The 22,592-nt window shown below is 37.8% G+C and overlaps 2 protein-coding genes across 2 annotated transcripts; one reads left to right on the top strand and one right to left on the bottom strand.

The window, feature by feature from the left end:
• Window positions 1-88: 88 nt before the first annotated feature.
• On the top strand, window positions 89-22,502 carry LOC106169236 (NAD(P) transhydrogenase, mitochondrial). The gene is made up of 17 exons (XM_086994222.1): window positions 89-275; window positions 1,968-2,629; window positions 9,131-9,318; window positions 9,550-9,705; window positions 10,187-10,391; window positions 11,344-11,411; window positions 12,102-12,273; window positions 15,008-15,079; window positions 15,534-15,761; window positions 16,224-16,406; window positions 16,796-16,903; window positions 17,256-17,501; window positions 17,971-18,159; window positions 19,325-19,476; window positions 19,795-20,059; window positions 20,398-20,609; window positions 21,229-22,502. Exons 2-17 carry the CDS (start codon window positions 2,008-2,010, stop codon window positions 21,376-21,378), a joined length of 3,216 nt encoding a protein of 1,071 aa, XP_086850348.1. The 5' UTR covers window positions 89-275; window positions 1,968-2,007; the 3' UTR covers window positions 21,379-22,502.
• LOC147760157 (kynurenine 3-monooxygenase-like) lies at window positions 3,755-8,960 on the bottom strand. Its single transcript, XM_086994234.1, has 13 exons — window positions 8,853-8,960; window positions 8,486-8,555; window positions 8,028-8,221; window positions 7,786-7,834; window positions 7,381-7,468; window positions 6,882-7,050; window positions 6,297-6,490; window positions 5,908-5,965; window positions 5,531-5,620; window positions 5,170-5,227; window positions 4,823-4,905; window positions 4,494-4,595; window positions 3,755-4,141 (listed from the first exon to the last, which is right to left on the bottom strand). The coding sequence occupies exons 1-13, from the start codon at window positions 8,919-8,921 to the stop codon at window positions 3,770-3,772; spliced, it is 1,596 nt and encodes a 531-aa protein (XP_086850360.1). The 5' UTR covers window positions 8,922-8,960; the 3' UTR covers window positions 3,755-3,769.
• Window positions 22,503-22,592: the final 90 nt, after the last annotated feature.

Raw genomic sequence — 22,592 nt, 5'->3', positions numbered from 1 at the left:
CTTCTAAATCATATAATTTATTTTTCTCATGATAAGTGTTTAAAGTAAATGTTGGGCATTTTTAATTTTCAAGATTTGAAAAATGAATTCTAAAATTCACCCCTACACGAAAGTCAAACGCCCCAGTGAGCTTCCGGCACGTGACGGGCACCTGCCGCGCTGATTGGCTGAAGCACCCACAAGCGGTTGTCCCCCATCAACAGCCATTTTGAGGAAAGCCGGGTGAATAACCCGTGGGGAAACGCACCAAAATTTTATCACCGAAACAAAACTAAGTAAGTAGACAGCTGTGCATTCAAATCATCTCGATGATAAGCTTTCGAAATATCAGAATTTCTCAAGCTGTTGTTGCTTTTTGAGAATGCAAACGTCCTTGAAAGGTCGGCTCGACCACCGAGAGACCCCATTTTTGGGCATTCTTTTTGCCACGTACGACCTGACAGGCATCGCTTATAAAGGTTGCCAGTGTTATGTAACTGATATCATATTGCCAGACAGATGTTAAACCCACGTGGTGTCCAAGCCTCGTACTGTTGAAAAGATTTACACGTGTATAGAAATGCTGGAAATGTGTGGAAACAGCTGATCGCTTTGTCCATATGTAAATGGATAATATTCATCAATTTGTATTCTACATTAGAAACATTAAGATTAAAAAATATACATGAGGATTGAAACATTTGCACAGTGAAGTGTTTTAATTAAAATTTGTTTTATTTTATTTTTGAATACTTGAAATATATGCATCATTTGCTAAAAAAAAAAATCTTTATAGAATAATGGGAAGTTAAACTGGCATAAACAAAATGTTAGAACTTTCCTCAAGGAAAGTGCCCCTTTTCTTTCCCAAACTGCATGCATCTTTTCCCTTCCTTCTCCCTTTTTTCTCCCAACAGACGGGCGCACTTGCCAGGTTTACTGAGAAAAGGAACACTTATGTCAATGTTTACAGAAAAGAATATCTCTGTTTCATACACATCAGAGGCTATGATCACTTGTCTACAGCAGAAATACTGCAGCTTTGGCTAGCTAACAAGTAATTGATCAGCATTCCAAATGATCAGATACTAGTATGTAGAAAATCACAAACGTTGACTTGAAGTGATCATTTATTCATTTTAGTTTCCAGACAGTAACTTTACCCTTAAACCTGTATCTCCTTTGATTCCCCCCCCCAAAAAAAAAAAAAACAACAAAAAATCACCCTATCCCCCCCCCCTCCCAACCTCTCTTTGTGGGAGATTGGATCTTAGTGTAGATGGGTTAGGTCAATATACACTGTGCCATGACTAGGCTAATATCCTGTTCTCCCAGTTGTGGCACTACTTATGGCACGTCTCTAGCACCTGTGATGTGTGCTGACCACATGTGTTCACTGACTGCCTCTTATCAAACAAGTGTCCTTCTCTGTCCTTGGAATACAGGTCATGACCTGAATGTAGGACACAAGATACAGCTAATATGTGGGCTTTAATAAGGACACGTGCCATTTAGCTGTCAGTGATCTCTTTAATGATGTAAAAAGAAATAGGTGTTGTGTTTATACTAAGACAATGACACATTTAATGAAATAATTTGTACATTTGTGAAATAAAAGTTTTTTTTGAAAACAATGGATATAATTATGACATCTATAACTTATTACAAAAATAACATACATAAAGCAACTAAATTAAATAGATTCACTTGCTTATTTTGATACAAAAAGCAACAGAAAAATATACATTAATTTGTGATTGAGCAGACAACTACTGAAAACAACAGCAGGGATTATAAATAATGCCGCATAAATTTGTTATAGAGCAGATAACTACTGAAAATTACAGCAGGTTTTTTAAATAATGTAATCTCTAAACATTAATGAGTCGGTTGTTATCCTGCTTATCTTGTGATTCAAATATTTCTTATCTCGAGTATTCCATATACTAGTACAGGCTTTAGGTATTTTTTATTTTTTTCATTCTCAGATAACCACCAGGGGGACACCTAACCAAGACAGGCTACAAGATGTTCCGTATTCGGCGGGCGTCGTCCATAGTGGGCACTGTCCAGTGCCAGAGAGCCACTTTACGCATCTCTAGTCGCCGTGGCTACAGAACCTATCAGAGTCTATTCCAAGACGCCTCCAAGAAATCTGAAAGCATCGCAGGAATTCCGTACAGTAAGATCTCACTGGGAGTCCCGAAGGAAATCTTCAAGAATGAACGCAGAGTGGCGCTGTCGCCAGCTGCAACGGAGGTTTTGGCCAAGAAAGGGTTCACAGTCAATATTGAAGAAGGCGCCGGTGTCGAGTCTAAATTCACAAATGCTGCGTATGAACAGGTGGGGGCAAAGATTCTGCCAAAGAGCGGAGTATTTGCCTCAGATATCATTCTCAAAGTCAGAGGCCCCGAGACGTCAGAAGTCAACCTTTTTAAAGACAAGGGCACTCTGATTAGCTTCCTTTACCCTGCGCAGAACCCTGAGCTGGTGAATTCTTTAGCACAGAAACAGATGACTGCCTTTGCCATGGACTGCATCCCTCGTATCAGCAGGGCGCAGGTGTTTGATGCGCTCAGTTCTATGGGGAACATCGCAGGCTACAAGGCAGTTGTGGAGGCAGCAAACAACTTTGGAAGGTTCTTTACAGGTATGTATATACATGGAAAAATATATGACCTGGTTTTTTTTTATTTATTTTTTTTTTTTTAGTTGCTAAAAATTTGTTATACATTATGATAAAAAAGATGTTAAAAATGGCTTCATTATATTATAAATACGTTCTCATGATATGAAGTCTATGATGATTTTAGAAAAAGATATCTATGAGCAGAATTAAAAATGCTAATTACAAATTGGACTAAATTCTCCTCAAAGTTGCATAAACACCAAGACATTTCTTTCCACTGTTTGCATTGTAACCCCCCCCCCCCCCCCCCCCAACAGTATACTAGTATGTTGAACATGAAAAGGAAAAAAAAAACTTGAAGAATATAAAATATTAATTAAGGGAAAGACTGGTCCAAACTTGGCAAGGTGTCGGATATCTTGAGGGAAGTAGAAGTCTCCTAGAAGCCGGATGTTGGACAGTACTTGGTCTACTTGAGGAATATTGTATCATGAAATGTTCCTCAGTTACGATAGCAGTATGCTGCAGTGCTTCCCAATGTGCCTGCCAGTATGACGAAAGCAGCAATGCCCTTCAGGATCTGAAATTGTGAATGTGTAGATTTGAGAATTGTTTGTTACAAAGAGAAATCCACCTCCTCTGCCTAGTGAATACTGTGTGAAATATTTGCCTCTTACACTGGTGTATCTGACACTTCAGCTGGGGTAAAACAGGCTAAGTCAGGAGTTTTTTTTTTTTTTTTTTTTTACATCTGCCATGCTTTTTCTAAAGTTTATAGCTAGTGTACAAAGATTAGGACAGCCTGCCACAATAAACTTTTACACTAAAAATTGAGTATTTCTCATGTTGCTAGTTTATAAAGAGTAAGGGACCGTCCGTTTTATCATCATTTTTACAAGTCTACAAAGAGTTGCATTTTTCTAGACATCCCTTCCCCTTTCAGAGACTGCAAAGTGGAATTGAAGTAAAAAATGATGACCCTTGACAACAACTCGGATCATTTTTATTATTTTTCAAAAACCCACAGATGGCATTTATCCCTCCTCCCTCCCCCAGCGTCAGGTTTGTAAATTTGTGAAAATGATATATTTTTTTAATAAGTGGGTTACTGTAAGGTAAACTGTCAAAACGTGTGATACTTACTGTATCTTGTCTCTGTCTCTACTTAAGACAGTGATGATAGCGGGTACAGGAGAAAGTGATACTTACTGTGTCTTGTCTCTGTCTCCACTTAAGACAGTGATGATAGCGGGTACAGGAGAAAGTGATACTTACTGTGTCTTGTCTCTGTCTCCACTTAAGACAGTGATGATAGCGGGTACAGGAGAAAGTGATACTTACTGTATCTTGTCTCTGTCTCCACTTAAGACAGTGATGATAGCGGGTACAGGAGAAAGTGATACTTACTGTATCTTGTCTCTGTCTCCACTTAAGACAGTGATGATAGCGGGTACAGGAGAAAGTGATACTTACTTTGTCTTGTCTCTGTCTCCACTTAAGACAGTGATGATAGCGGGTACAGGAGAAAGAAACCTGGAAAAAAGACATATACGTATACCACTTATCTTGGCTTGTGCAGTGAAAAATGCAACTTTTTACACATTCAGAGGAATTATGAAGTAAAAAAAAAATTGAAGGGAGATTACCGATTTGATTTATGTTGCAAAAAGCTGTTGATTAAAAATGCAACTTTAAAATTTAAGCCCTTGGATTACAAAACATTTTGACAGGCATGTGATTTTCAAACAAAACAAAGCCATCTAGAGGCAGACAAGTGTCTGCATCTAACTCTATTTCTCTGAAGTTTTCAAAACTTTACTGAGAAAATATGCAAGCTGCATATAAGACTAAAATCGGAAGAGTTCAGTGAGAAATCTCTGGTTACCATGGTGTACAAGGGAATCCATTTTTTAGGCATCAGCCAGTGTAGAATGCTGTCTGTTTTTTTCCTCAGGTAAAACCCCTTTGAATTGACAGCTGAGCGCATCTAGAAGTTAAAAAGACAATTATTTGTGTGTTTGTAAGTTGTGTTTTTATACACATTTTTTGTGCGTTTTATACTGGATTTGAAATGATTTAAAATGTTTGCAAAATGGAAAAGATGTAGCACAGGGGTAAATGGGGGGGGGGGGAGTGCACAATGTTTAAAAGTGGAATTCAGAAGAAGACTTGGGTTTCGTAATGTTATTGAACGTAGTAGTTAGATACTAGTACCTCAATGTAGTTCATCTTGGCGAGGTCTGACATGGCCTGCGCGTCCACGCTTCTGGTGGCAGAAAACTGGGCCAAAACTTGGCCTGAAATAGAAATATGCTTTAATTACTAATCAAGAATATATCTTGAAGGTCTCGCTGATTGTGTCCTGGAGGACTGACAGTTACAACATGGCTGTATGAATGAAGCCACCTGATTGAAATTTAAATCCTGCTTGCTATTTTTTAAGAAAATGAAGGTTTTGGTACATTGATGGTGAAAGAAAAGGCTCAAATTAAGTAGACTAAGTTTAAGCCTTGTTGCTATGGCGCAGTCATGTCCCACCCAAACTGATTTCCTATTCTCACCAAAGTCGTCATCGTACTTATCCAGCAAATTGTTGAAAATAAGGCAGTCTTCAAATCCCTGGAAAATGTCAAATGTAAAATTTAAAAAGTAAATAATCAAAGTGCACTGGGTCAGTAACAAGAATGTTTGTCACAGTTGTGGTCCTGATTTTAATAGGAATATACTACTGTTACACATTAATTTTTTTTTTTTTTTTTTACTAAATTGAACAAGCAAATTTAATATGTACTAGTAAGCAAATTGTCTTCTATAGTTTTCTTTAAAAATATGGACTAATTTTGTGCAACAGTAATTGATACCCCCCCCCCCCAAAAAAAAAAAAAAGAATTGGCTAATTGAGGTATATAGAGTCCAGCTTACACAGTTCATGGCTTGTCCATAGAAAGGTACCATGGCATGGGCAGCATCCCCTATCAGGACCACCTTGTCTTTGTAATGGTACGTACCACACTGAAAACAACAGACAAACCACATCAGGTCAGAGGGCAGAGAAAAACTTTCGTTTTGCTGACTTAATTGCATTTTTCTCCCAAGTTTCGGTTTCAGGGATGTTCAGTGAGTAACAGAGTAATATATTGACACTTTAGCTCTAGGTGGCTGCATAAAACTGGTTTATTCTCAGAATGATGACTGTACTGCTAGTTTTTCTCAAATATTTATGAAAATTGAGGTGAAAATTTGACTGAGAAGTGAGATGGTTTTTAATGTCATCATCACGATGCAGTTCACACGTTTACCTTGACACTGATCATAGACCTGGGCTGGTTACGGAAGAAGCTCTTCTTTAAGGCTTGTCTGAAATATACCCAAATTTTGATTAAATTTTTCATGTTATAATTTAGAGAACAAGCTTGGTTTACACTGATAAAATGCAGTTTTCAGCTTTGTTCTCTTCTCTCTCTCTCTCTCTCTCTCTCTCTCAAAGATAATATTCTCTAATAATTTTTTCTGAAGAGGGACTATTGTTGCAAAATGTTCTAGTTTATGATTTAAAACAAAAACCGCGTTGAATGTTTGGCTCAAATGTTTTTCATAAATGAAAGCCAGACAGAGTCATCAGTGGGATTTTAAAAAGTAAAGATCTCAACATTAGTATAGCTCTGGTTTGTAATATACATACACTTACTCTCCTAACAGTGGAATGGAGTCGGGAAAATTCTCCTCAAAAAAAGCAATCAGATCCTCCTCGGTCTGTATGGCTTCAAAGTTTTCAAATGGCATGAATAGGGTGACGTTGAAAGATCCGTCAGCGTTTGGCAGAGCTATCATCATGAAGTCATTCCGGGGCCACAAGTGGAGGTAATTTGTCTCCATGGCATGCTGGAGCACAGGAATACAGTGATTTTATTTTTAAAATATGAGAAAAATAATTGGGGTAATTAAGTTGTGGCAGTACAAACATTTAGGTCCAGATTGCCCTGTGATATTGGGAGTTTTTATGAAGATTTTTTGGAGATTTTTTTAAAAATCGTGTTTGAACAGTGTGTAGATGCTAGTTTGTTTACAGCAGCTGTTATTGTTGCAGTATTAATTGTTGATTAAATTCAAAGACAAGGTAAAGATGTGTTCTTAGGATTTGAAAATCACCAAAACCAGTCTGTTACATTTCCCAGCCATCAGCAAAATTTACCAATCAAAATGCCGAAAAAAAAAAAAAAAACATTAATTGGTTTTAAATTTGTGGTTAATAAGTTTTATTCAGTGTACTTACCTTACCCTGTGATGTGGGAGGCATGTAAAGCTCCATATAACCATGTGCTATGAACTCTTGGCTGTAATCAAACCTGGTTTTCTTCATCATCTGTTGTCTCACAGCGGAGTAGGCTCCGTCGCAGCCGACTACCAGGTCACTCTGGACGCGGACACACTTCCCGCTGGCACTATGGGAAGAGGAAGTCATATAGTGAAGATGAAAGTTAAACGAAATATTGTGGCATTATTGTTGTGAAAATGGAAATAACAGTTACTTCTAGACATCCACAGGATTCAAAAATTTCTAAAATATTCAGTACAGTATCCCTGATTTGTATGACATATACAGAAAGTTTTTTTTTTCCTATAGTGAAATTGGAAACTACTATTGTAAAACTAATTAATAACATGCTGCGGATGGATGGATGAAATATATATACTGTATCTACATTTTTGATAATTTTCACATGTATATCCTAAACAAGAGCAACAGATAAAAAAAAAAAAAAACATCTTACTCTGTGAAGTGTGCTTCTCCAGTTTCAAAATCACAATCTACAAACTTGTGTGAGAAATGTATGGTGACATTGGGATGTTTCTCTGCTTCTGCACAGTGAAATATAAAAGATGCCCATTATACAGTGACAGCATGTGTGTGATTTTGTCTTTCAATAATTTTAGTGCAGAACTTATTCACTCTTGTCTTTTGTTCCCAAGGCAGTGTTTTAACAAATATTATTAATTATGATTAACCTTTGTGAAAAGTTAAAACTAGTCTGAACCATTTTGAATTAAAACTGTTAAAGTTACATTAGTTATATTTCTTATATAGCCTAGTATAGGTAGGTTTGAAAAATTTGCATTCTCTCTCACACATTAAATTAGTATTTTCTTACTAGTTATTAAAAAAAAAACTCTCCTACCTGTGAGCAAGACCTCATTCAGCTTCCTCCGGTCCAAAGAAGTGATAAACTGCAAAAAATAAGATGTATGTGGAATATATTTTCTTTATGTAAACATGGATGAATGTATGCAAGTTCGTAATGGAGGGGCTTTGCTGGAGTATTTTTTTTTTTTTTTTTTTATGAACATTACACACAAAACTATCAAATTAATATAATATTATAAAATAATTATTACGTAATTAGGTTAAATGCCGTCTAACCTGGTCCTCTCTCCCATATGGTATTTTCTTCTTACTGCCGTCCAAGTTATGGACTAGGCGTGCGTACATGGGTATCCCCGAAGCAGATGCCTTCTCCTCTAGTCCAACGTTATACAGCGACTCGCGGCCTCTGCATGACAGGGATAAGTTGATGCTGCGTCCGTTTACACGTTCATGCGGTTCAAGTCTGCTGTCTGGAATTGAATTATTCCATATGTACAATTATATATTCAACTTTGTAGATATAAACTTGATATAATCTTTCGATCGAAAGATATTTGGCACTTGTCTCATTAGCCTAACAGTTTTGAGTGGGTTGTTGAAGTACTTTACTAGAACGTGTTCATACTGTGTTAGGAAAATTATCTTAAGGAATTAGAAAAACCAAGTTGGAATTGAAAATCCACACAGACACACGGGACAAAAATTATTAAATTTTATTAAAAAATAGTACTGACCTCTTCTTTTCTCAAATACATCAACTTGAAAACCTCTTTTGGCCAGGTAGGTGGCAAGCAAGGCACCAACCTGAAATACCACCCATTTTTTCTATCCCAAGCATTGCATGTATATACCGAGTAGTAAAAGCAGTGTCAAAAATTTGTCACTTTACCACTGTTCCCTTGAAAATTTGATGATTAACTTTTGTTTTAAAATTGTATTTTTTAATTATCAGGCTACTGATAGTTTCCCATTCAAATTAAGTGGAAAATTATGACTTTATGCAATTTTCAAATGTTCATAGAATGCCTAATAAGAGCCTTCAGCTACTGACGGCTTGGAGCTATGATTGATTTTGTCAATCCCATTGTTAGCAGTACTTACCAATCCCCCTCCAACGAGCGTGACATGTTTCTTCTTCTCAGCAGTGGAGCTCAGCATGTGTGAAGTCATCTTCCCGTTCGCTGCACAGTTCTATTTAAAAAGATAGGAAAAAGAGAAGACTAAGTTGACAGTAATAGCAGCAGGGACTTATTGCAAGATTGGAAAATTGCCTGCTTTTGGTAAATTTCCTTCATTCTTGTGGGGGAAGATTTTTTAGTTTCATATTGTATTCCTGGATTGATATCAGATGGTGTAATTCCCCCTGTTTCTATCTGCAGGTCAGATTACGGCTGCAGGAAAGGTACCCCCCGCCAAGGTCCTTGTCATCGGTGGCGGCGTGGCTGGACTGGCCGCCATTGGCACTGCTAAGAGCATGGGTGCCATTGTGAGGGCATTTGACGTGCGCGAGGCTGCCAGGGAGCAGATAGAGTCCCAGGGGGCACAGTTCCTGACTGTGGACTTGAAGGTAGGTTTTCTTTAACTTAAGAAAATTTTCGACTATTTGTTTTATTTCTATTGGACTTCATTCTGTCTTTACAGTAGTAAAGTAGAATTTAGAAAAAATGAAAGTGTAAAAGCCATCTTTTTCTTCTGGCAGCAGTTTACTAGTAACATTTTTTTTCGTGTTTGTGACATCAATGAAATGATATTTTAGCAATACTTTAGATTCTTTCTGAGTCTGATATAATATTTGTAGGAAGCTGGTGAGGGCGAGGGTGGCTATGCCAAGGAAATGTCACCAGAATTTATAGAAGCAGAGATGAAGTTGTTTGCCAAGCAGTGTAAGGAGGTCGACATCGTCATCACTACGGCTCTGATCCCAGGAAAACCTGCGCCTAAACTCATCACCAAGGTAACTACTTATTACCATGGTAACAACTTATCACCACAAGGTGAAAACACATCACCAAGGTAGCTACTTATCACCATGGTAACCACATGTTACCAAGGTGACAATTCTTCACCAAGTGACAACTTATTAGTAAGGTCATTTGTTTTTAGCTAGAATTTGCCTCTGACTTCAAACCAAGTAGATGTTACAGCACTAAAGGAAAAAAACAACAACAATTTGCAGATATCTGTATTGTATATGCCTTTCCCTAACTGGCCTCTTAGTATATGAATTACCATTAAAATTCTTTTGAAGGTCATGTGCAGTAAGTTATGTTACATAAGCTGTAGTAAAGTCATTATGTGATAGCACAAGTATGTAACTGAGGGTGTTTATTTTGTTTTAAGAGTGAAAGAAGATGGTTAGATCCTATCCCAGAGATAATATCATAACGTGAAATAGGTAACTATATATCTATATTGTTTTACTTCACTTTGTGTAGGAAATGGTAGAGAGTATGAAGCCAGGCTCGGTGATCGTGGATTTGGCGGCTGAAGCAGGAGGGAACGTGGAGACCACGCGGCCCGGAGAGTTGTATAAATACAAAGACGTGGTCCACGTCGGGTACACAGATCTTCCCAGCCGCCTACCCACACAGTCTAGTACTCTCTATGGAAACAACATCTCTAAGTTTCTACTATCTATAGGTAAGTGGTTGAAGTAGTAGACTACCCACACAGTCTAGTACACTGTATGGAAACAACATCTTTAAGTTTTTACTCTCTATAGGTAAGTGTTAAAGTCATAATAACTCTTCATTTTAGCCAAAAATTGGATTTTCCTGGAAAAAACGGCAATTTTCCCGTACTTACCAATGGTCAACGACCCCATTCCTGCATTCAAAGTTAATCCAGGGTTTTTTTCCTAAACGTACGTTTTTTTGTTAAAATCTCTTAAGAGATTTTAACTGACGGAGCTCTCTCTGACATTGCAAAGTCACTGGTGACCTACTTAAAACCGCGGGAAAAGCAGACAACAACAACACTATATAAGATTCATGAGATATATTCGTCTTTTTGTTAAAAATGCATTTATATCCACAATGTGTGCCATTCTGGGCTTTTCGTTATCCGACGCACTGTACAAAAACTCGCAACTTACGTCTGCGTCCGCATTAATGCGTTTGGCGCCATGTTATTTTGGTCTCGAATGAACGCGAGAATCCGCGTGAAACCATTACGTCATTAGCAACGAATGCCTTGATGACTGGGAAGAAAAGCATTGAAAGCCCCATTGACAAGCACAGATTTTAGTTTTACTACAATAACGGCCGTTTTAGTGGTAAAATACAATAGAATATATTTCCATGCGTTGTTTGCAATGTATTTCATGCGGAATTTTGAATCTCAAAGGAAGAGATATTATTGCTTTAAACTTCGGGGTAGACTCTCTCTGACTATTTCTCTCCCTCCCTCTCTCTCTCTCTCTCTCACACACACACACACACGCACACGCATGCGCTCGTGTGCGCATGCATGCACATGCACTGTCTATCACACCCTTTTCCTTATTTGCAACCAATATTTAGGGGTATTAAGAGGTCTTACTTTAGGTACATTTGTTCTTGAACATTGACATTGAAATATTTGATATTTTCAGGTGAAAAAGACCATTACAACATCAACCTGGAGGATGAAGTGGTCAGAGGCTCAATCATACTACATGAGGTAAGTTTGCAGTGGAAAGTAGACAAATGAAGCGATTTTGTTTCAAGTTTTCATATTTGTCTTAAATAACAAAAGAAAAAAAATAGGCATAGCAATATCTTGTCTCCAAATGTTCAAATCACACATTCCTGTAACTTGATCTGGTATTTGAGACAATGAAATCATTATGATAGCAAAATGGGTTGCCTACATGCTTTGCTGAGGTCAAGCACATACAATGCTTATAAGATCTTAATATGGCAAAAAAGAAAAATAATAATTTCAAGGGCACTCAGGGGTCACAAACCCTGCCAAAGGAGCACAGTTTTTATCAGTTGATTATATTTTATTTGATGATGGAACACCATCTTTTCTTATCTTTTCTAAGTCAACCCATTTCAGACCTTTTCTGGAAATTTTATCAAAATCAGTCCATAAATTTTCAAATTAGACTGTGCAAAGTAAAAGATCAGCAAAGGAAAAAACTGAAATTTGTCCAGCTCTTGACTTATAGATATCATTGTATGATTCACCTATATTCATACTTATAACATTGTATTAGAGTGACTTGAAATGTAGAAACTTTGAAACCGTATGATAAGTTTAGCATTTGTGATACACGTATGTTGAATTATAGTGCCAAAGGGGAATAGGTTAAAATTACAGGAAAATTGAATTTTGCTATATACAAAAGCCTAATCTATATTTTAGGGCAAGAAAATGTGGCCACCCCCCAAACCCAAGGTAGCGGAAGCTGCCGCCCCAGAGGTCAAGGTCGAGGTCCCCAGCACTGCCGTCAAGGAGAGGAGTCCAGAAGAAATCAAGAAAGCCGAGACAATAAGTGGAGCGCGAGCAGTGACAGCAGGAATGGTGACAGCCGTCGGTGAGCAATAATGATTTTTATGCATAGAGTTTCACTTTCTGTTTTCCTTCTTGAAGTCTAATTGCTTCATTCTTTAATAATAATAATAAGAATAATAAATTAATGTATATATTTTTAATAATATTTTTATTTACTGTCTTAACTCCATTTTAAATGTTCAGTCAACTATACAAGGGTAAATTAACCAAATAAGATAAAATCAAATAAATAAATAAAGATTATAAATATATAGTACAAAGTGAAGTTAAGGCCAGGGTTCAATAATTATATTTCCGTCTCAGCTGTCAATAAATGAAATCACTGATTAAATAAAAAAAAGAAGTTGGAAGTGATCTATTAAAACACTGTTTTACTATAAAAAAATTTGATCTTGGAAAGATTTATGATCAGTTATAAAAGTGTCATTTAATTTCCCTAACTTGAATTATATAATATAAAAAGATAAAAGTAAAGCAGACTCACCTCGCGTGAACTTCAGGTACAGGATAAGAAGTGACCAGAATACCAACAGGTTTTTATACCTGTGTAAACTCAGTGGGTGGGAAAGTTTCACTTTCTGTTTACCAGTTTTTATCAGGAATTTATCTGTGTGTGTCCTTAGGAGGTGACACAGGGGGGGTAGGGGTGAGGGGGGGCTCTTAGCCCAGGGTTGAGTCACTGCTGTTAAAGAAACCCTTTGATTTGGCTGATCATGAATGAAGTGGATTTTTATCCATTGTTACAATGCTTTTTCAAAATATTAAGCAGCCCCTGAAGAGAAAGTCTCTTCTATTTTCTAGTTTGTTGACACTTATACAAGTATTCTATTGAGTGTTTTTGACGGTGAATCAGTTTTTTTTCATGGTTTCTCAGTAAATTTCATTAGGTGTAATCACTGAAAAGTCTTTGTTAAAGAAAGCATAGTGAAATCAACACTCACCTGGTGAGGACCTGTTCTCTGTGAAGTACCAGATGCCTCTCTGAGGTTACAACAAGTGATTCAGGCTTTTTATACAGATACTAAAAACAAGGGAATTTTTTCCTGTATCATGGAGATTTTTGCAGTGGATAATTATATGAAGATTTTTTTTGTTAACAATTTTCCCATTGCTGCATTGAAAATCAATACTCCAAGTATGTGGCCTGGTTAAGGGCGTTTTGGAAAGAAAATAGATTCACTTTCATAAGTTTCACTTTAGGATCTCATAAAACAGTTAGCACGTGTTCATGTGATGATTGTGCTAAACATAGATCTTTGTAATGCCAAAATTCCATCAAAATTATTTTCATGCACTGAAATAAGCTCAGTGTAATTGTGCTTTTCCAGATATGCTTAGATATTTCTTGAAAGATTTTTCTTTTCATGAGTTAAAATTGGAAAAAATATTCAGTGTGGGTTTTTTCTCTGCCTCAAGTGACACATAATGACTTGTGTAGACTTGACAAGCTGAAGTTGAAACTGGCTTTACAAAGCTGTCATTTGAGACGTCTTTTTTATATCCAACATATTGTGTTTCCTGGAATTCCCTTTTACTCCTGAGTGGTTAGAAATGAAAGTGAAAGTGTCTTGAAAGGTTCACTGTATATTGTTGACTCTCTGTGCTACACAAGCAGAAAGCCAGGGTTCTGTTTAAAGATCTGCAGCTGCTTCCTTCTCTGGGAAGTTGTTTTCTTGGGGAAATACCCCTCTCTGGGAAGTTGTTTTCTTGGGGAAATTCCCCCTCTGGAATGTTGCTCTCTGTGGGAAGTCCAGCCTTCCAAGAAGACTGGTCTTTCCAGCCAGGGCTTAGTTTAGCTTGCTTTATTTTTAGAATAGATATAAACATGCTCTGTTTTGATGTAATTTATAAATGAAGGTCTTTAAGAAAAACTTTGAATGTTGAAAACCCCTTCAACAGAACAAAGAGAATTCAGCTTGGTTGGCTGTTTAAAAGGTGGTTTTTGAGACTTGTTTTGGAATTTCACTTAATATTTTTTCATCAGTTTTTAGACCTGGGAATCTCAGTTCTCAGGTTAGAATTTAACTTGAAGAAATAATTTGTTCTGTTTCACTTTGGATTTATTCAGTGATTTATGAAAAGAAGTCCAAACAAAAAGAGAGAAACATTAAGTAAAATTATGAGAGAGAGAAAGAGAGAGGGAGGAGAGGGAAAGAGAGAGAAAGAAAAAGATGGATAGCTGAAGTCCCATTATTATCTTTATTATTCAGGTTTGGGCATGGTTGTCCTCAACCCAGCCTTAGCACATATAATAATTAATAATATAATAATTATTATAATAATTATAATGTTATAGTCCAAGTATTTGTTATTCAGGATTAGGGATGGCTGCCCCAAACCCAGCCTTCACACATATAACCATAATGAGAATACAAGTATTATAATAATTATAATGTTAAAGTTGAAATATTATCTTTATTATTCAGGTTTAGGGATGGCTGCCCCAAACCCAGCCTTCACACATATAACCATAATGAGAATACAAGTATTATAATAATTATAATGTTAAAGTTGAAATATTATCTTTATTATTCAGGTTTAGGGATGGCTGCCCCCAACCCAGCCTTCACACATATAACCATAATGAGAATACAAGTATTATAATAATTATAATGTTAAAGTTGAAATATTATCTTTATTATTCAGGTTTAGGGATGGCTGCCCCCAACCCAGCCTTCACACATATAACCATAATGAGAATACAAGTATTATAATAATTATAATGTTAAAGTTGAAATATTATCATTATTATTCAGGTTTAGGGATGGCTGCCCCCAACCCGGCCTTCGCACAGATGATCACGACCTTTGCCCTCTCAGGAATTGTGGGTAAGAACATCTTCATAATGATGTTGGAAGTGGTTAAGAACTGCATTGGCTCAGTGTGGTTTTGTCTGTAGTGTGAAAACAGAGGCAGCTGTATTTTAGAGATAAGGTTGGCGGAGTATGTCCCTGGGTGTGATGGGGGGGGGGGGTTCTGATGGTGACAATTATTATAGTAATGGTTAACAGCTCAAACTGTGTTCTATGATTTATGCTGCTTTTTCTTTTTTTTTTTTTTTTTCTTTTTTATAAATCATTTAAGAATTGCACCCCGATGTGATACTTGGGAATCTTTTTTTTTTTTTCTCTTTAACTGTATTTGTTTCTGTTAAACCTAAACATCTGCTCTTCTGTATACAAAGACATTAAAACTGGAGCACATCAGATTTTTAAAAAATCCTCTGATGTGCTGTGCTTGTGTAACGGTATGAAATTATGTCCGACTGTATTCCTTCCTTAGGCTATCACACCGTGTGGGGTGTGGTCCCCGCCCTGCACTCCCCCCTGATGTCCGTCACCAACGCCATCTCTGGAATCACCGCGGCCGGAGGTCTGTTACTGATGGGTGCCAGTACGGGGGGATCCACGCCTTACAATCTCGCTGCCGTGGCAACCTTCATCTCGTCCATTAACATCGGTGGTGGCTTCGTGGTGACACAGAGGATGTTGGACATGTTTAAAAGACCAAGTATGATTCAGCTTTGTCAGCTGACGGATTGTTTCAGATTATCAAAGATAGAAAATAAAGATTAGGAGATATCCCACTTCCACACAAAATCATCTGTGATAATAATAATAATAATAATAATATTTATTCTTGGAACTGTAAGTTGGATTGTACATATGCAATAAGTAAGTGATAAGAGTAACTAAAACACATTAAAACAAGAATTCACTGAGTTTACTTCATGTAAGAATACAAGTAGTTTTCAGAAAAGAGTTTGAGAGTAGATTGTTGATGAAAACATCACCTATTTTAACTGCTGACTTAAGATTATCAATAAGTGGGCAATATTTATGTTTACATTTCTATTGTTGATATACGTATCACTGATATCAACTGTTGACTTTATAGATAATCAATACCTCAGTAATCTACATCTGTTCCCTGTCTCATAATGAAGTCATTTATCTTCTCTCCTGTCCATAGCTGACCCTCCAGAGCACACCTACCTGTACGCCATCCCCGGGGGGTCACTCCTGGGTCTGTACGGACTCCTCCACCTGACGGGCACCCCCGCCCACGAGCTGCACCAGCTGATGTACCTGGCGGCGGGCGTTAGCTGTGTGGGGGCGCTGCAGGGACTGTCCAGTCAGAAGACGTGTAGAGTGGGTAAGACGTCAAGACAGGCTTTGTGAATCTGGGAGTTCAAGAAGGCAGTTTTTGTTTGCTTGGTTTTGTTGGGTTGTACTTGGTACTTTTATGTGAAAAATAACCTTCATTTTCCTGCATTATAATTACAGGGACTTAGAATAAGTAATTTTGTTATATCTTGTTTATTTATAAAAAAATGTTTTTTTTAGTTCTTGTGTCATAATGCATAAACAAATATTGATATTTATCTAATACTTTGGCAAAATTAAAAAGCTTCTCATCAGGAAAAATCTTAATCAGTAACTATAAGCTTATTCTTGTAATTGTCACATTATATAGAATATATAATATAATATGATATGATGTGTCAAGTTAATAAATAAAAGTAATCTGTCACTGTATTTCAGGCAATGCTCTGGGTATGATTGGCGTATCAGCAGGTATCGCAGCCACTCTGGGAATATTGCGACCATCACCAGAACTGTTGTTACAGATGGGCGGATGCATGGCGACAGGTGAGGGACTATAGAGGGCGCCACAGGGAGCCAGATTAACTGTGGTCATTTTTATAAAAAGCGTGGAATGTGGGATTATTTATTTAATTGTATTTTATTTATTATTATTATTACTAATATTATTATTATTTTGAGAATCAGAAGTACATCACAGTTTTGTTATATGGTGTTTAAAATTTATATTTTTGAAGGCATGTTGTGATCACCAGTATCTGGGCTCGTGGTAGACAAAACTAATTAGTGTTCTCACTGTACTCAGACGGATGAAGATCAAAGTGGCAAAATGTACACAATATAAAATGTTGACCTTCCAAACTATTACTCATTCAATCCACTGTTGACCTCATTCCAGGAGGAACCATTGGTGCCATCGTCGCCAAGAGAATGGAGGTGACGGACCTCCCGCAGATGGTTGCCCTGTTCCACAGTCTGGTGGGTATGGCCGCCGTTCTCACCTGTATTTCCAACTACATGACCGAGTTCACACACTTTGCTACCGACCCCGCAGCCGGTGCTATCAAGTCCGCCCTGTTTTTTGGCACCTGGATTGGTGGCATCACCTTCACTGGCTCTCTGGTGGCATTTGGCAAGCTGCAAGGTTGGTGTAGGCGTGGCAGGGTTTGGGTAGATGTAGCAAGGTTGTTTGAATCTGCTGAAAGAAGGTTTTGTAGTGATGATGTAAATGAATGAATGAACTAGGGGAACACTGTAGAGAAATCTTTAGTGAAATCTTGACTCTGATTCAATGGTTTGCACATGGTTTGTACATTCTACATGGTTTCTCTACATGGAGCGAAAGACAATGCATGTAGGTTGCTGACATATACGGAACAGTCCTCATTCTGGGGTCAACTTATTTCAGCAGTAGTTGAGTGTTGATGGCAAAGTAATAAAGGATCCAGCAAGCTTGCATTTGTCTTACCGAGAGGGAATTGTCATGAGCTTGTGGTCTAAATTCTTAATATATATGATAAATATGAAAATGTGTGAAATGGACTTGTAAGTTGATCTGTTGATGATAAGACTTTCTGAAGTTAAAATTATCTTTGTGTGTATTTCTCTGCTAGGTCTCCTGAAGTCCGACCCTCTGTTGCTGCCGGGCAGACATCAGCTGAATCTTGGCCTGCTTCTGGCTAATGTGGCCGCCGCAGGGCCGTACATGATGAGTGCCTCGTACGGAGTGGGACTGGGCATGCTGGGAGCTACCACCGCGCTCTCCAGTATCATGGGCGTCACACTGACAGCTGCTATTGGAGGTACGTGCAGGCACACGCACGCACATACGTGCACATACGCACACACACACACACACACACACACACAGCAGCGCTTTTAATGCATGAACATTTCCTGAAGCTGCTTATTTTCTTACTGAAGTTTTAGTTATATGTATAAAAGAATTATTACTCACACATTTTAAAACCACTTTTCAACTGTTTTTTCAAGATGTACAATTTTAAAGCAATAATAACTCTTCGTTTCGGCCAAAAAATGAATTTTCCTGGAGTAAACAACAATTTTCCCATATTTACCAATGGTTAATGAATCCATTTTTACATTCAAAGTTAGTCCCTGGTTTTTTTCTAAAAAGTTTGTTTTTTTGTTAAAATCTCTTAAGAGATTTTAACAGAGTATAGACATCAATGGAGGTCACGTGGTCTAAAGACAAGTTCAGACATCAGAATAAAAGCTATAACTGCTGTTTTTGTGGTAAAACAGAATATATTATATTTCTATGAGTTATTCACAAGGTTTTTATTGTGAAATATAGATCTGATACGAAGAGTTATTATCCCTTACAAAGAAAACTCCTAACTTGAATCCAGCATGCTATATAGAATTATTTGATTATGTAGAGTGAACTATGTGCATATATTTCAATTAAGAGACTAATTTTCGTGATTATTATCGGCCCTCAGGTGCTGACATGCCAGTGGTGATCACAGTGTTGTTAATATGTTTGTATTTAGAGACTAATTCCTGTATTAATTATCATTCCTCAGGTGCTGACAGGCCAGTGGTGATCACAGTGTTGTTAATATGTTTGTATTTAGAGACTAATTCCTGTATTAATTATCATTCCTCAGGTGCTGACATGCCAGTGGTGATCACAGTGTTGTTAATATGTTTGTATTTAGAGACTAATTCCTGTATTAATTATCATTCCTCAGGTGCTGACAGGCCAGTGGTGATCACAGTGTTGTTAATATGTTTGTATTTAGAGACTAATTCCTGTATTAATTATCATTCCTCAGGTGCTGACATGTCAGTGGTGATCACAGTGTTGTTAATATGTTTGTATTTAGAGACTAATTCCTGTATTAATTATCATTCCTCAGGCCTACATTCCAGTGGTGATCACAGTGTTGTTAATATGTTTGTATTTAGAGACTAATTCCTGTATTAATTATCGTCCCTCAGGTGCTGACATGCCAGTGGTGATCACAGTGTTAAACAGCTACTCTGGCTGGGCTCTCTGTGCTGAGGGCTTCATGTTGAACAACAACCTCATGACCATCGTGGGCGCTCTCATTGGATCCTCTGGAGCTATCCTCTCCTATATCATGTGTGTGGTAAGTTGTGATTGGTCACAATTCCAAAATTATTCGTCTGGTAAGCTGTGATTGGTCAAATAAACATGTAGTTGCTTGTGTCGTTTATTGCGATTGGTTAAAATGGCATATAAATTTTATTGTGGTAAGTTCTGATTTGTGGAACAAAGGTCCAAGTGGCTTAAAGGACATAACTATTTAAAATGATTTCTCTCCATCCTAGAATTAAAAAAAAAAAGGAAAAAAAAAAGATAATACCCCTCTCCATCCTGAAATAAATATTGAAAACTATTTCTCTCCATCCTGAAATAAATATTTTAAGCTATTTCTCTCCGTCAGGCCATGAACAGATCCCTGCCTAACGTGATCCTGGGAGGCTACGGCACGTCTTCTTATGCGGGCGGGAAAGCCAAGGAGGTTACAGGCACCCACACAGAGGTCAACGTCCAGGAGACCGTTGACCTGATCACAGAGGCGCAGAACATCATCATCACCCCCGGTTATGGTCTGTGTGTCGCCAAGGCTCAGTACCCTGTCGCTGAGATGATAGAACTGCTCAGGTCCAAGGGGAAGAATGTGAGGTTTGGAATTCACCCTGTGGCAGGTAGGCTGGAGACATATGAGCTCATATAGGCTAGGACTTGATTTATTTTAAGTTGAATACTGATATTTAAGTGAAGTTTGGTTATGATGGCTGTAAAAGTTGGATAATATTATGAAAAGGTTAAAAGCGTACATTTATAAAAAGTGTCACTGTGTGACAGACGCAAGCAACAGAGATGATTGCAATGTTGAACTAAAGTTTCTTATTTATTACTTGTCTCCCAGCCAAGCATCGGTTTCTATATAAAGTAAAGACGGCTGTAAAATAGTTAAGCAGTTTTTTGATGTTAAAGAAATTCCTGACCAAGGGTGACCCCGTATTCTCTCACATTTCCTCAGGTCGCATGCCAGGCCAGCTGAATGTGTTGTTGGCAGAAGCTGGCGTAGACTACGACATCGTACTGGAGATGGACGAAATTAACGATGACTTCCCAGAGACTGACCTTGTGCTGGTGGTGGGTGCTAACGACACCGTCAACTCCGCGGCTGAGGAAGATCCCAACTCCATCATTGCTGGCATGCCTGTACTGAGAGTGTGGCAGTCAGGACAGGTATGAGGGACACTGGGGGGGGAGGTTGGGGTTGGGGGAGTGAGGGGGGAGAGTGTGGCAGTCAGGACAGGTATGTAGGACACTGGGGGTGAGGTTGGGGGTGTGGAGGGGGGAGGGTGTGGCAGTCAGGACAGGTATGTAGGACACTGGGGGGGGGGGAGGTTGGGGTTGGGGGAGTGAGGGGGGAGAGTGTGGCAGTCAGGACAGGTATGTAGGACACTGGGGGGGGGGGAGGTTTGGGTTGAGGGGGGAGGGTGTGGCAGTCAGGACAGGTATGTAGGTCCTTGGGGTGAGGTTTGGGAAGGGAATGGGAGTGGGCGTGAGTAAAGTGATAAATTATTAATTTGAATTATAAATAAACTTGGTGACATTGAAGACAATTGTGGTTTCATGTAGAAAGCACTTGGGTGTTCAGTGGAAGATATTTTTTCTAAAGGTGACACCACTTTTGTCTAAAGCATATGTTATTGTGTTATAACGATTTACATTTGATTAGTTATGAAAAGATGTATATCATACAGTTGCTAATGGAAAGAAAAAGTTTTTGTCAGGGTTCTAAGTTAAGATAAATGATTCAATGAGGCAAATAATTCATTTGATATTATGATGATAATTTCAGGTCATTGTGATGAAGAGAACGATGGGCGTAGGTTATGCTGCCGTAGACAACCCAATCTTTTACAAACCCAACACATCCATGTTGCTAGGCGATGCCAAGAAAACGTGTGACGCACTATTAGCAGGAGTCCGTGCTCATTATGAGCAATAACACTAACTTCACTGATAGGAGAAATGCTAGCATTATTATTAGATATATAATATTTATATTGAAGATGTTGACATCTAGCAACTGCCAATTCCACAGCAGTATAACTTGCATAATGAAACATTAGCTTTGGAAAAAGACGTTGGGAAAAGTAGCCATTTTTTTTTGCGGAAGCGATGTTGGTTTTTGTGTTCAGTGTAATGATGTTTATGTATGATGTAGACTAATTTTACCACGTGGAAAAACATTTGATGTTCATCCTGAAATGAGACGGCTGATTGTTTCTGAGGATTTGCTATGTGGTAGGAGAAATATGCAAAGTGCCAGGCTTGGGATTACCTTTGAGATCATGACAGTATTTATACACACAAATAATTGTAAACTGCTTGAGAAAATGATCATTTTAATGGAAAAAAAATAATTGATTAATGAAAAATTAACCAAACATAAAAACTATTTAAATTGCTTGTTGAACAATTTCATGAGCAAATAAAAAAGTTTCTCTGATCACAGGATTCATAAAGTTATCATGTGGCTTCCCAATCAGCAGAAAAAATAGTCATTTGTAACTTTGAGATTTACTGGCTAAGTGGAAGATGTCTGTGGTCTTTGTTGGTTCTCGATTTACCTCACAAATTGTTAAGTTTTGTTGGAATTTTTGCAGTAAGATGATTACGAATTATGTAGATCCCTAGAATTTTTTTTCGGTATTTTGTGTAGTCACAAGTTTGCCACATTTGAATCACTGCAGTTGAAAGTAAGTGTAACGTGGTATCTGGTCTGTGCTGTATTGTTTGAATTCATTGTTTTCACTGTAGTCTAGTCCACATGTTAGAAACTCACACCATCTTGTGCTCTTGATGGAGTAAAACTTGCTGGAAAATAGCACCGTTTGTTTTCAGTTTTAAATGAGGAGTAGATGACAGAGAATTCGCCATCTGCTATCCTTTCTGATCGTTTTTTTTTTCCACGAGAAGGCAGCTTTAATGTGCTGTATGTTGATAGATAGGTTTTGCGTTGGATATCATTTCACGGGTCTAAAATGCCAATATTGTTTTCTGAAGTTTTCTACTGGATGCGATGCTGATGGAGCCATACTAATAAAAGATTGAATTTTTGTGACTTTATTTTCTGTTTTCTTGTCTTGAAATATGATCGATTTTATTACTGTTTATTCTTAGAATAAAATTACGATTTTGTTATCAGTAATTGTGACA

Source organism: Lingula anatina, chromosome 8 (assembly GCF_051362555.1).
Source record: "Lingula anatina isolate TDL-2025a chromosome 8, LinAna3.0, whole genome shotgun sequence".
NCBI lineage: Eukaryota > Metazoa > Brachiopoda > Lingulata > Lingulida > Lingulidae > Lingula > Lingula anatina.
Note: the sequence above shows the minus strand (reverse complement) of the source record. Positions and strands in the feature narration are given on the sequence as shown.